Source organism: Salvelinus sp. IW2-2015, linkage group LG7 (assembly GCF_002910315.2).
Source record: "Salvelinus sp. IW2-2015 linkage group LG7, ASM291031v2, whole genome shotgun sequence".
NCBI lineage: Eukaryota > Metazoa > Chordata > Actinopteri > Salmoniformes > Salmonidae > Salvelinus > Salvelinus sp. IW2-2015.
Window position 1 is genome coordinate 5,607,836 of NC_036847.1, and position 14,190 is coordinate 5,622,025.

At 40.7% G+C, this 14,190-nt stretch overlaps 2 protein-coding genes across 5 annotated transcripts; both read left to right on the top strand.

The window, feature by feature from the left end:
- Window positions 1-1,450: 1,450 nt before the first annotated feature.
- On the top strand, window positions 1,451-9,038 carry LOC111966259 (eukaryotic translation initiation factor 2 subunit 2). Its single transcript, XM_023990749.2, has 9 exons — window positions 1,451-1,564; window positions 2,039-2,219; window positions 2,467-2,567; window positions 6,868-7,000; window positions 7,222-7,322; window positions 7,490-7,638; window positions 7,814-7,870; window positions 7,987-8,072; window positions 8,236-9,038. The coding sequence occupies exons 1-9, from the start codon at window positions 1,550-1,552 to the stop codon at window positions 8,409-8,411; spliced, it is 999 nt and encodes a 332-aa protein (XP_023846517.1). The 5' UTR covers window positions 1,451-1,549; the 3' UTR covers window positions 8,412-9,038.
- Window positions 9,039-9,705: 667 nt separating this feature from the next.
- Window positions 9,706-14,190, top strand: LOC111966260 (mRNA export factor). Of its 4 annotated transcripts, none has more exons than XM_070444383.1 (13): window positions 9,706-9,803; window positions 10,106-10,221; window positions 10,341-10,445; window positions 10,561-10,653; window positions 10,739-10,825; window positions 10,993-11,079; window positions 11,477-11,548; window positions 11,748-11,876; window positions 12,103-12,209; window positions 12,309-12,384; window positions 12,503-12,697; window positions 12,820-12,905; window positions 13,082-14,190. In XM_070444383.1, coding segments are annotated over exons 2-13 (1,119 nt in total). In that variant the 5' UTR covers window positions 9,706-9,803; window positions 10,106-10,140; the 3' UTR covers window positions 13,083-14,190. The 4 variants fall into 4 exon arrangements, with proteins under 4 accessions (XP_070300484.1, XP_023846522.1, XP_023846518.1 ...); XM_023990750.2 differs by having other exon boundaries at window positions 9,715-9,808; window positions 10,108-10,221; XM_023990752.2 differs by having other exon boundaries at window positions 9,756-9,863; window positions 10,108-10,221.

Genomic DNA, 14,190 nt, shown 5'->3' on the forward strand with positions numbered 1-14,190 from the left:
CTGATTGGGAACCATACCAGGCCAACATAAAAATAAAACAACCTAGATTACCCACCCTAGTCACACCCCGACCTAACCAACATAGAGAATAAAAGGCTCTCTATGGTCAGGGCGTGACAGTTAGAACACATTAGATTGATGGTAACAATCAGTCAGATTAGGCTACAGGTAAAAAAAAATACACTGGCTGTTGTTGACTATTGTTGTAGAATATTAAGTTCATATAGCCAACACATTATTAATATTTAATTCAGTGATGGAAATTACGACCCCATCCTCAGTAGCCTAGTTCAGCAGGCTATTGGAAACACAAGCACTCCTTGCTATTCATGTTGAATAAATAAGTCTGTCAATTTGAACTAATCAAGTTGCTAAATCGTTCAGTTTACATCTTGCCTACATCTTGCCTAGGCTACTGTAAGCTATCTGAAATTAGACGTAGGCCTATCAGGGGCTATAGGCTACCTCCATCTAGCTAAGCAAACCATGGCAAAGTCGAATTGCAATCATAAACCCAGCTTTTAGTCTGTAGCCTATGCCTATTGAAATGACAAGTCAATCTCTCGCAAATGGGCCATTATAACTGTTTGTAGTCTTAACATCTGGCACATAAAAAGTCACAATTGCCAGAAAATAGCCCAACATTCGTTTTTTTAAGTTCATCCAAGTGTTTCTTGCTCAGAGATTTCGAGATCCTCTGTCCAACTTTTATCGCTCAAACTCTCCTGTCGGATGTATCTATCAAAAGGGATTTCTTTACAATTATAAACTAGGTGGTCCAAGCCCTGAATGTTAATTGGCTGAAAGCCGTGGTATATCAGACGTTTGTGGTATATCAGACTGCATACCACGGGTATGACAAAACATTTATTGTTACTGTTCTAATGATGTTGGTAACCAGTTTATAATAGCAATAAGGTACCCCAAGGGTTTTTGGTATTTGCCAAAATACCACGGCTAATGGCTGTATCCCTTTGCCTCATGCTTAAGAACAGCCATTAGCTGTGGTATATTGGCTATATACCATACCCCCTTGTGCCATATTGCTTAATCATTATTAATCATAGCAGTCACACGAGTTAAATCGACATCAATTGATGGAAAATGATCTGGCGAGTTTAATAAGGGTGAATTATCTTTTATCTTAAGACATATTCAAATTCCTTTATAATCATAGCTCTAATTATTATTTTGATGAAAACCGAATTTTGATTCTAGCATTGTTACAAGTTATGTTGATATTCCTTCTTAATTGGCTCGATAACGTTATGGGAAAGGGTTTACAGTATTGTATAAATGTGGCAAATCAGCACTTGCTGTGTAAAAAAAATTGTTGGGCTAGTATTCAGGAGTTTTGAGTGGGTTATTTGTATGATCATTCAGCTAGAAATCTAAACTGGACCTGGCAACCCTGAATATCGACCTCATTACGTTAGTCCACGATTGCGCATTGGTAATCTACCGCTGATGCAAGAAGTGTCGGCAGGTTGAAGTGAGACTGATCGGGGGATAAAAAAACTTCCTAGATCGTTCTTGTTCTTTCGCAAACATGTCAGGAGACGAAGTAAGCTATCACTTTTTTATCATGGTGTATATACTATTATCAGTATTGGTCGGGTAGAAGAAGATAAGCCAGTAACGTTAACGTTAGTGGCGATCGTTGTTGAATGACTTTGGCCTCAGCCTACAGTACAAGCCTTTCCCACCAGTATATCAGACAGCAGACCACTCACACATGTTGAACGCTTGGCTAGTGGGCTAACTAACTAATAAAAAAAATGAATCACATACTAAATTTAGTGACCAAATGTCAGCTATGCTAGGTAGCTAGCTGCAAGTATATTCCTGTAGTTATTAAAGCTAATCATTATTTAGAATTGGGAAACTTATGTTAGCTGTGTGTGTATGTCAATGTTTGTACACATTGTACCAGAACTAGTCTTAAACTGGAAATATAATGTAACGTATCAACATACAGCAATTTTTCTTCAATCACACTGGGTCTAAGCTAATGATCATGGTCTAATTCTCCCATCAGATGATATTCGACCCCAACATGACCAAGAAGAAGAAGAAGAAAAAGAAGCCTTTCATGCTGGAAGAAGAAAGTGGAGACGGAGTGGCAGAGGACACACAGCAGGTAGAGGCCAAGGAGGTGGAACCTGACGGTGAGGAGGACAGAGGGTTCGACCTGGACGAAGACGAGGGAAGGAAGAAAGGTAGGAAGGCTCACACCAGACAAAGATCTCCAAGGTCTTTCCTCAAATTCTTTGGTCCTCTCCTTCCATCCTTCACTCACTTCCTACTCAAAATGTCAGATGGAAGTGAGGAGAGGAAACAAGGAACAGAGGAAATGTAATGTCCCAGTAGTGAATTCCTGCTCTTCTAGACCACTAATCTGTCATGACTGGAACGGAAGAGTAACGCACTAAGACCAATATCAGAAGTGTTTGTTCAAATCTTTAGAGCAATCCGACGATCTTGATGACCTGAACTTTTTCAACCAGAAGAAAAAGAAGAAGAAGCCCAAGAAAGTGTTTGATAATGACATTGAGGAGGGGATAAAGGTATGATATATACTGTGCATTCGGAAAGTATTCAGACCCCATTCTTTTTTCCACATTTTGTTTACGTTACAGCCTTACTATAAAATTGATTAAATATTATTTTTCCCTCATCAATCTACAAACAATACCCCATAATGACAAAGTGAAAACAGGTTTTAAGAAATGTTTGAATATGTATAAAATAAAATAGAAATACCTTATTTACATAAGTATTCAGACCCTTTGGTATGAGACTCGATATTGAGCTTAGGTGCATCCTGTTTCCATTGATCAACCTTGAGATGTTTCTATAACTTGGAGTCCACCTGTGGTAAATTCAATTGATTGGACATGATTTGGAAAGGCACACACCTGTCTATATAAGGTCCCACAATTGACAGAGCATGTCAGAGCGAAAACCAAGCCATGAGGTCAAAGGAATTGTCTGGAGAGCTCCGAGACAGGATTGTGTCGAGGCACAGATCAGGGGTAGTGTACCAAAACATTTCTGCAGCATTGAAGGTCCCCAAGAACACAGTGGCCTCCATAATTCCTAAATGGAAGAAGTTTGGAACCATCAAGACTCTTCCTAGAGTTGGCCGCCCAACTAAACTTGGGCAATCGAGGGAGAAGGGCCTTGGTCGGGGAGGTGACCAAGAACCCGATGGTCACTCTGACGGAGCTCCAAAGTTCCTCTGTGGAGATGGGAGAACATTCCAGAAGAACAACCATCTCTGCAGCACTCCACCAATCAGGCCCTTATGGTAGAGTGGCCAGACGGAAGCCACTCCTCACAGCCCGCTTGGAGTTTGCCAAAAGGACCTAAAGGACTCAGACCATGAGAAACAAGATTTTCTGGTCTGATGAAACCAAGATTGAACTTTTTGGCCTGAATGCCAAGCGTCACGTCTGGAGGAAACCTGGCACCATCCCTACGGTGAAGCATGGAGGTGGCAGCATCATGCTGTGGGAATGTTTTTCTGCGGCAGGGACTGGGAGACTAGTCAGGATTGAGGGAAAGATTAACAGAGCAAAGTACTGAGAGATCCTTGATGAAAACCTGCTCCAGAGCGCACAGGACCTCAGACTGAGGCAAAGGTTCATCTTCCAACAAGAAAACAACCCTAAGCACACAGGACAAGTCTCTAAATGTCCTTGAGTTGCCCAGCCAGAGCCCGGACTTGAACCCAACGAACATCTCTGGAGAGACCTGAAAATAGCTGTGCAGCAACGCTCCCCATCAAACCTGACAGATCTTGAGAGGATCTGCAGAGAAGAATGGGAGAAACTCCCCAGGTGTGCCAAGCTTGTAGCGTCATACGAGCCTGTAATCGCTGCCAAAGGTGCTTCAACAAACTACAGAGTAAAGGGTCTGAATACTTATGTAAATGTGATATTATTATTTAATTTTTTATACATTCCCCCCCAAAATGTAAAAAAAATATTATTTTTCATTATGGGGTATTGTGTGTAGATTGATGAGGGGGAAAAAACAATTTAATCAATTTTAGAATAAGGCTGTAACGTAACAAAATGTGGAAAAAGTCAAGGGGTCTGAATACTTTCCGAATGCACTGTAATTTACGCTGTGTGTGTACCTGGAGTGGAGCCATGTCTATGGGAGCCATATTGACGTGATATTGAAGTTAACTGCCTTGTGTTTATTTCCAAAGCTTTGTTGCGCCACATTTATTTCTGAATCTCTACTTTGAGCTGAGTCTTGTCTAGGGTTGCACATTTTGGGGAATATTCAGAGGTGGAAACTTTCCGTGGGAATATATGGGAATTAACGGGAATATATAGGAATTAAGGGAAATATATGCAAATTAATATTAATACCATTTAAATGTAGATGTTTTTTGCATTGGATATATTTACCATATCATATGGAGACAGAAACCTAAACATTTTAACTTATCATAAGTATAAATAATTGCAAATGATTAAATCCTTCCAATAGAACTAAAAAAAACAATTTAGTTACTAATTTAACTTTAATTAAATGAGTTGACTCTTCACATGGGATGATTTCACTCAACAACAAAAGAAAGGGAATATTGAATGATCCCCAATGTTCCATCGCATCGCCCAAAAACGTTTTCAACAAACATCTGTAAAATGATAGTCTAGAAACTAAAGATTTGGTTGTCTTCCTCTCAGGCTTCCATGTCTTCTCCCTGGACCTCCTCAATGTCCACCTCTTGAACATCAGACTCTGAGGCCTCATATTCACTGTCACTTTCCAACCTTGTTGAGGATGGCTCGTTGTCAGGCTCAAAAAGCCTCAAATTTGCCCGGGTGGCCATCAATTTTTCAACCCTTGTATTGGTCAGCCTGTTGCGTGCTTTGGTGTGTGTGTTCCCAAACAAGGACCAGTTGCGCTCTGAGGCGGCTGATGTTGGTGGGATTTGGAGGATGATGAAGGCAACAGAGGAAAAAGCCTCAGATCCACAAAGTCCCTTCCACCAGGTGGCTGATGAGATACAGTGGCTTGCGAAAGTATTCATCCCCCTTGGCATTTTTCCTATTTTGTTGCCTTACAACCTGGAATTAAAATAGATTTTTTGGGGGGTTTGTATCATTTGATTTACACAACATGCCTACCACTTTGAAGATGCAAAATATTTTTTATTGTGAAACAAACAAGAAATAAGACAAAAAAACAGAAAACTTGAGCATGCATAACTATTCACCCTCCCAAAGTCAATACTTTGTAGAGCCACCTTTTGCAGCGATTACAGCTGCAAGTCTCTTGGGGTATGTTTCTATAAACTTGGCACATCTAGCCACTGGGATGTTTGCCCATTCTTCAAGGCAAAAACTGCTCCAGCTCCTTCAAGTTGGATGGGTTCCGCTGGTGTACAGCAATATTTAAGTCATACCACAGATTCTCAATTGAATTGAGGTCTGGGCTTTGACTAGGACATTCCAAGACATTTAAATGTTTCCCCTTAAACCACTCAAGTGTTGCTTTAGCAGTCATTGTCCTACTGGAAGGTGAACCTCCATCCCAGTCTCAAATCTCTGGAAGACTGAAACAGGTTTCCCTCAAGAATTTCCCTGTATTTAGCGCCATCCATCATTCCTTCAATTCTGACCAGTTTTCCAGTTCCTGCCGATGGAAAAACATCCCCATAGTATGATGCTGCCACCACCATGCTTCACTGTGGGGATGTTGTTCTCGGGGTGATGTGAGGTGTTGGGTTTGCGCCAGACATAGCGTTTTCCTTGATGGCAAAAAAGCAAAATTTTGGTCTCATCTGACTAGAGTACCTTCTTCCATATGTTTGGGGAGTCTCCCACATGCCTTTTGGCGAACACCAAGCGTGTTTGCTTATTTTTTTCTTTAAGCAATAGCTTTTTTTCTGGCCACTCTTCTGTAAAGCCCAGCTCTGTGGAGTTTATAGCTTAGATTGGTCCTATGGACATATACTCTAATCTCCGCAGTGGAGCTTTGCAACTCCTTCAGGGTTATCTTTGGTCTCTTTGTTGCCTCTCTGATTTATGCCCTCCTTGCCTGGTCCGTGAGTTTTGGTGGGCGGCCCTCTCTTGGCAGGTTTGTTGTGGTGCCATATTCATTCCATTTTTTAATAATGCATTTATTTGAATTTTATTACAATTCCATTTACAGATAAATAGTTAAGCAGTAAGATAAAAAAAACTCCTTTGTAAGATAAATGTTTTAAAATGAAACATGTATGGAAACAGGTGAATTAACACTCCTCAGTTAGCAGGCTCAAGCAAGCTAAAACCCACATGGTAGAAAAAACTAACTAGCAGAAATTGTTAACAAGTTAGAAATGATTTAAACACACTTTGCTGTAGGCTACTATTTACTAGTTAACAAAAAATAATGTATGTCATATAAAATATATTCACCCCACCCAGTATTGTAATCAAAACTTACCAGAAAGCATGTAGTCCTTGGCTCAGATAGTGTAGTAGTGTGGGCTCAATAGCATCTCATTAGTGTGCAAGATCTTGAGAATCAGCTATACATGTGATAGAAGAGTGCACTGCACATGTGATGGAAGACGGCACTGTGCATGCAGAGGGTTGCAATTCCATTGAATCTGAGTTAGTTTAACCAAAATATGCCACAAGACCTACAATTGCCTTATGTGTATCCCACAAAAAAGGTTCACTGTTATCAGCTAACTTTTTTGATGAATTTCAGCTAAATTCCCTGGCTTAACTTCCCATGGCAAATTTCCGGGAAAATTCCGGAAATTTACGTGAAAGTTTCCGACCCTTTGCAACCCTAGTCTTGTCACATCTAATTAAGTTTTGCTGACAGGTTCTCCCAATCTATTAAAAACAGGAGCTGAAAATTGAAGGAGAGCAGAGCGAGGCAGCGGAAGAGGACGACCTGGATCTTCAGTTGCCAGCAAAGAAAAAAAAGTCCAAGAAGGTTGACTTCCAGGAGGAAGGAGAGATACTTGAGAAGGACGATAGTATGGGATGGCATTTGACCTTGTAGTAATTATTCACTTAAGTGACTGACATTGTCTTGAGCGTTGTTGAGATTCTTGGGTAATGAAATGCGCTATACATATTAAATCTATTATTAATATTATTATTATTATTATTGAATGCTGATATCTGTCTTATACTTTCCTTTCAATGAGTGTAATTGTATCCGTTAAAACATGATCATGTGGTGTTTTTGCTTGAGCTCCCGAGGACGATGAGGGGAAAAACAATGATGGCATCTCATTCAGCTCCCAGTCTGGTCCGGCGTGGTTAGGGACAGACAGAGACTACACATATGACGAGGTAGGCCTACTTACTTCAATTCAGTTCAGATTATTTTAAATAATATTGCAAAGGGCATTTGGTTATATTGATTCAAGGCATGCGCCAGCCTCAGGCTCTTGGTGCCTTCAATTCTAGTTGCGCCAGTTTGAGAGAGTCTGATGATCATATTGTGATGTCCTCCTCAGCTGCTGAACCGTGTCTTCAACATCATGCGAGAGAAGAACCCTGACATGGTGGCCGGAGAGAAGAGAAAGTTTGTTATGAAGCCTCCTCAGGTGGTCCGAGTGGGCACCAAGAAGACCTCGTTTGTCAACTTCACTGATATCTGTAAACTGTGAGTCAAACATGTCTACTTCATACATTCTACAGACTTTAGGGACTTGAGTTTCTGCATCCTACAGGAGAGCTACAGTATATGATGATTGAAGTGTGGTAGTGTTTCTTAGTTACGGTAGTGTTGCTTAGTAGTACATTTGACTGTGCATTTAACTGTCATTTATTCTCTGTAGGTTGCATCGTCAGCCAAAACATCTTCTGGCATTTTTGTTGGCTGAGCTGGGGACAAGGTAAAGTGGCCTAGTATTATTGTTATTGCAGATTTCGCAGTAGAATTCTTAATATCCAGACATCTGTTATTAAGTCCTGTTTTTATGAATGACTATTACATTTATTTTCTTTGCAGTGGCTCCATAGATGGAAATAATCAGCTTGTGATCAAAGGAAGATTTCAACAGAAACAGATTGAAAATGTCTTGAGAAGATATATTAGTAAGTAGGAATATACAGGAGTCCATATTACATTGGTATATTGGTGACCTAGAGCAAAATATGTAAAGAATAGTTGTAGAGGCATATAATTTAGTTATCCTTCACTTGTAGCTACTATAGACATATTTGCGTGCCTCATCTTGGCTTTGTGTTTGACTTGCAGAAGAATATGTGACGTGTCACACGTGTCGCTCCCCTGACACCATCCTACAAAAGGACACCCGTCTCTACTTCCTCCAGTGTGAGACCTGCCACTCACGCTGCTCCGTGGCCAGCATCAAGACTGGCTTCCAGGCTGTCACGGGCAAGAGGGCACAGCTTCGTGCCAAAGCCAACTAAGGCCAACCCAACCCTGGCTTCTCCCTCTCTGACCCGCCTGAGCTTTGGATGCCCTTGATAACTGGACTTTTGTTTGGAGTCTGAGAGGGTTTGTTGTTGTCGCTGCATTATATGCCCAGGGTGTGAGAGAAAAAAGCTACAAGCTCTGAGGCTCGAAGGTCTTGCAGATCATAATGAGCAGTGCGCAGATGCATAGGTTTTGCAGGCAAACCCCCAGTTTTCTGTTTTCTCAACTGTGGCAGATTCTTTTAGAGCTTCTCTATTCCCTCCAAGTGAGTCTTCTTCCCACATTTCTTCAATCGTATGTAGCCCACATATCGGATCATAAAGACAAAGCTGTTATGACAAAGTAATTGATATTGGCTTTCCTTTGGTTGAAGCATAGTGGTGTGTAAACAAACATTTTAAAGATGCATTCCAAGAGCTAGGTTTCAGTATCATGTATGTACCCTTTTGCACTGCCGAGACTGTACGGGCCTGGTTACGCATCCACCATAGCTGCATGAACTGTGCTTGCTTCAAGCCAGTAGAGTTTCAGCAGGATATTGTGAAAGGGTTATGGAGAGTCCGTTTTTCAGCTTGTATACCCTCCTCTACTACTTTTACAGGCTTATCTGAGATCTGAATGCTGTCATAGCAGACTGTCAGTGGGTGGAAATAGCTGGGTGTCCTCTAGTAAGAGTACATTAATTACTTTCAAACTGAGACTACAGAATATGTGGGACAAACGACAATGACATCTATTTATTGTGTGTGTGTGTGTGTGTGTGTGTGTGTGTGTGTGTGTGTGTGTGTGTGTGTTTTTATGGCAATTACAAGATTTTAACTTTGACTTCCGTTCCTCTACACTTAGGAAACACATTCTTCTGCGTGGTCACCTGGTATTAAGAAGGTTGTTGATTTCAAATAGCAAACAAGAATCTTACAAGGTATTCACATGGTATCAAAGATACTCCGGATTTGTTCAGAAAGCATATACAAAGTCTCTTTCAAATTGTTTTAAACCTGATTTTTACGAAAATAAAATATTTAACATTCTCCCATCACTTTTATTTAAGACAGTTTGTTGTCGGTTGCCTTATTGATTTCTTGACACCCAGAGAAATGTTTATACTGCAACTTATCATTGAAAGGGAGCAAAACTTGTTTTTATATGAAAACGGGTGGAATTAGAACAAATTCATTCTAGGTAATCATAGGATTTAGATCAAAATACGTTTTACGTGTAAAAAAAAATTCATTGTGAGATGTGATTATCTGAACAGCGCGACTGCAATGAAGACTACCTGGAACGCAACCTAAATTGCCGACGCATGTGCAGTGAATGCACTTCCTATTCTGCTCACCGCGCTGCGTTTTCTTTAACCAAGCTTATTTTCAACGTAAAAAAAAAAAAGGTGAACAAGCTCGATATGTACACATTTGAAACTACTGCATTTCCCTGCGATAAAAGTAAGCTGTTTAGTATCACAGTGGCGCTTGATATGAGGCTTAGGTGCAGATGTATTGCTAGCTAAGTGAACAACATGATGGTTTGTGAGCAACCTCCATTCATTTAGCTAGCCACTGAAGTCCAATAGCTAACTGTCCTCTTTCATTATTATAATTTATGCATACTATCACTAATGCATGTAAAGGTTAATCGAATAACTTCACATTATTGTAATGCTGTTTATTGTGTACCATTTCATATTAGTAACCGCGTGTTGGCTCAAGACAATCCGACGTCATGAGCTTGTTTGGGGCCAGCACTGGGTTTGGCGCAGGGGGATTCGGGGCGGCAACCACGGACACACACAACCCAATGAAGGTAACTAGTTAAGAAATAGCATTCCCTTTCAGTAACCTGCTTAATGATCAATCTATTTGACTATTAGAAATTGTTCTGAGAGGTATAATTCAATTTGAATGATGTGTGATCTCATATAGGATGTGGAAGTAACATCACCCCCAGATGACAGCATCAGTTGCTTGGCGTTTAGTCCCCCTGCCATGCCAGGGAACTTCTTGATAGGGGGGTCCTGGGCCAATGACGTGAGTCAAGTCATTAAGTTCCCCTTGAAGTGTTCACTTCAGACTTGTGCCTTTTTGTTATGAGTCTAAAACCATTCACTTCGTAACACATGACTGTTTTCTTAAATGTTTCCAGGTGAGGTGTTGGGAGGTACAGGACAATGGGCAGACAGTCCCCAAAGCCCAGCAGATGCACACAGGTCCAGTCCTTGATGTCTGCTGGAGCGAAGTAGGCCCTATCACATCACATATCTTTACGAACCATATGAGGTCTTTGAATGAAACTTTACTTATTCGTTCCCATGCTCTCTCAGGATGGAAGCAAGGTTTTCACTGCATCTTGTGATAAGACTGCCAAAATGTGGGATCTCAACAGCAACCAGGCAATACAGATCGCACAGGTAAATATTTCAGGCTATGAACACTGTTTTAAGTGTTCTTTTTCAATTGGTAGTTTCATCACCTCTTTGTGCAACTGAGGGGAATTGCTTCCCTTGACTACATTATGAGAAGTTATGTTGAACCTAGATCAGATTAGAAGTGGTATTGATTTGTGTTTCCTCCTTAGCATGATGCTCCTATCAGAACAGTCCACTGGATCAAAGCCCCCAACTACAACTGCATCATGACAGGCAGCTGGGACAAAACTCTGAAGGTAAGAAAATGTATTGTGATATGAAACAATCCTTGTTCCAAAATGACTATCTATTTTATATCATAGTTATTATGTAGTGATACAGGGCATAAAATTAACAGTCCTTTATCCCAGTGGCAGTAAGGCTCCTGAATGACGGTAAGGCCTACAGTTGACATTGATGTTGACGTTGTACTGATGTGTATATTGTGTACAGTTCAATCATTATGAAACATGAATTGCACTTTTTCTATTCACATTGTACTTATTGTCTGTATTTATGTCCATTGTATGCTTTATGATATGTTTTAAAGTACACAGTGCCACAAACAAAATGTCCCTGTGGGGATAATAATGTAATTATCTTACTCACTATAATGGTTAATTTGCTCACCTGTGTTTTGATTTGCTCTTGTAGTTCTGGGACACCCGTTCGCCCAACCCAATGATGTCCCTGCAGCTGCCGGAGAGGTGCTACTGTGCAGATGTGGTGAGGACCTAGTGCTAAAGCTCCAGTGATTTAATATTCTTTAATTCCGTAATAACTGAATAGCGAGGACCGACTAGTGATTTTGAATTGTGTTCAGCAGTTAAATGTTCAAAACATTTTAGATAAAAGTCTGCTGTGTCCTGGTTTTATACGCCATGTGTTGTCTGCTGATTGGTGAGCTGGCTGCTGTTGTTTCCAGGTGTATCCCATGGCAGTGGTAGCATCGGCAGAGCGAGGCTTGATTGTATATCAGCTTGAGAACCAGCCGTCCGAGTTCAGGAGGATAGACTCACCACTCAAACACCAGGTGACTGGTTTCACATACCAGGTGACTTACAGGTCTCCCTAAAATAAGTCTTCCTGGATAAATCAAGGTTAAATAAAAAAAAAGACCAATACATTTACAGGACTGTCTACTACACACTTTTTCTGCCTCGCACATATTACACTCACCTTTTCACAGTGTGCAGTTTCCATTGATTATCAGTTATTATTGAGTAGTTGATGCCTGTGATGTACACCCTAACACCACCTCTTCTGTCTCCCTGTATCAGCACCGCTGCATAGCCATCTTTAAGGACAAACAGAACAAGCCTGCTGGATTTGCTCTTGGGAGCATTGAAGGGCGGGTCGCCATTCACTACATCAACCCTCCTAACCCGTGAGTGCCACAAAACGTGCTTTTCCTTACAAACTGTGAGAAAGACCTTAGCTATCACCCAGGGCACCGTACTCGCCACACTGTGTTTTTGTGTTGTAGAGCCAAGGATAACTTCACCTTCAAGTGCCACAGGTCGAATGGAACCAACACAGCCACACCACAAGATATCTATGCTGTGAGTGCAGCTTGTGCTCTCCACCCTGCTTTCATATTAGTTTGGCTACAGTCAGTAGGAAGCGAAAGATGTTGGGGTGTTTTTTAATGCAAAAAGCTTGCTGTTTCTGATCAAACAGGTGAATGCCATCTCCTTCCACCCTGTCCACGGTACACTGGCGACTGTTGGGTCTGACGGTCGCTTTAGCTTCTGGGATAAAGACGCCCGTACCAAGCTGAAGACCTCGGAGCAGCTGGACCAGCCAATCACAGCTTGCTCGTTCAACAACAACGGCAACATCTTTGCCTACGCCTCTAGCTATGACTGGTCAAAGGTAACATTTTGTCTCGTACCTCATGTTATGATTGGTTGATTTTAAGACTCATTCTATTCCTTCAAAATGGCCAGGCATTATTTTGAATAAGTTCAATTGATACATTTTGTGTTAAACCTCAGGGGCATGAGTACTACAACCCTCAGAAAAAGAACTACATCTTTCTGCGTAATGCTACTGAGGAGCTGAAACCTCGGAATAAGAAATGGTGAGTCAGACTGCCTGTGATTTTCAACACATCAATCGCCTTTGGGCACCTCTATGGTGACCTTTACAAGACATTCTATGCTTAAGAAATCTAGAACCACATGTGTATTGGCGGACAAGGAAAGACTTGAAAGCAACAGACTTAATGACTTTTTGTACATTTCCTCATGTCTCTAGATCTGTCCTGTCTATCCTGTTGTTTGCAAAATGGAGGTTTGTCAAACGCACACGTCATGCCTGCACGACTCTGTTCCTATCCTGTGCCAACACCAGTGGTGGAGCTGCTGCTTGCAAAAAGACCAATCACTGGAGGTCTTTCATCTACTTGGCATTGGCCTGGCTCTCTGTCCCAGCCACATGCATCCAAATAGGGGTTGGAGAGTGAGGAGATGATATTGTTTTGTAATATCTGATATTTTATTTTCTATTGTCAGTAGCTAGGTTTCCATCGAATTGGTGACAGATTTTTCATGTGAATATTCTTAAATCTGCTAAAACAAAATCTGAAAACAATATGTGCATTTTTCCACCAGAGATGTTTCCATCCAATTGATTGGTTGTGGGTAGAAAGAAGGCTGTGATGACATAGTGCACATACAAATAACTTTTGTCGTTAAATTCCCATGTACTAAATAAAAATTACAAATTAAATGGGTTTCCATCAAATTTTCAACTCTTTATGGTTTTGTCACAAAAATGTTTGTTATATAGCGAATGTGGCCCTAGGCACGTGCGCTCCAGCTAACAGCTCACAGATACAGTGTGGGTTTAGCCTACTACATAATAAGATTATTATGGTCAAAAGAGCAAGATTATTTGTATTTATCAAACGGCAGCCAAGCATAGATCATGTCACCTCATAAGACCCTCAACATTTATTGGAAAGTAGCATCAAAGCTCATCACCATGCACAGCCCCGCCCTGTGAAGTTTATCATAACTTATTTCATCGCATGACTCCAAGTTTACTTAGATATGATGGTTATTATATCAAAATTTGCGCATAAAGCATTTCCACCGACATTACTCGCATAATTACGTTTACAAACAAAATATGCCACGTCTAGCATATTGTTTTGTCGACATTTTAAAAGTTGCTGTTTCCATCAGGCCTGTCATTAAATGTTTTATCCAACGTACTTTACTCACATATCAAGGTTGGATGGAAACCTGGTAACTGATACCATGATTGCATGGTAATGTTTTTTTCTGCTCTGTTACATTGTTGTACAATTTAATGACATTGAAGAATTAAATAAATTAGTAAATAAAGAAAAGTTAAACTGT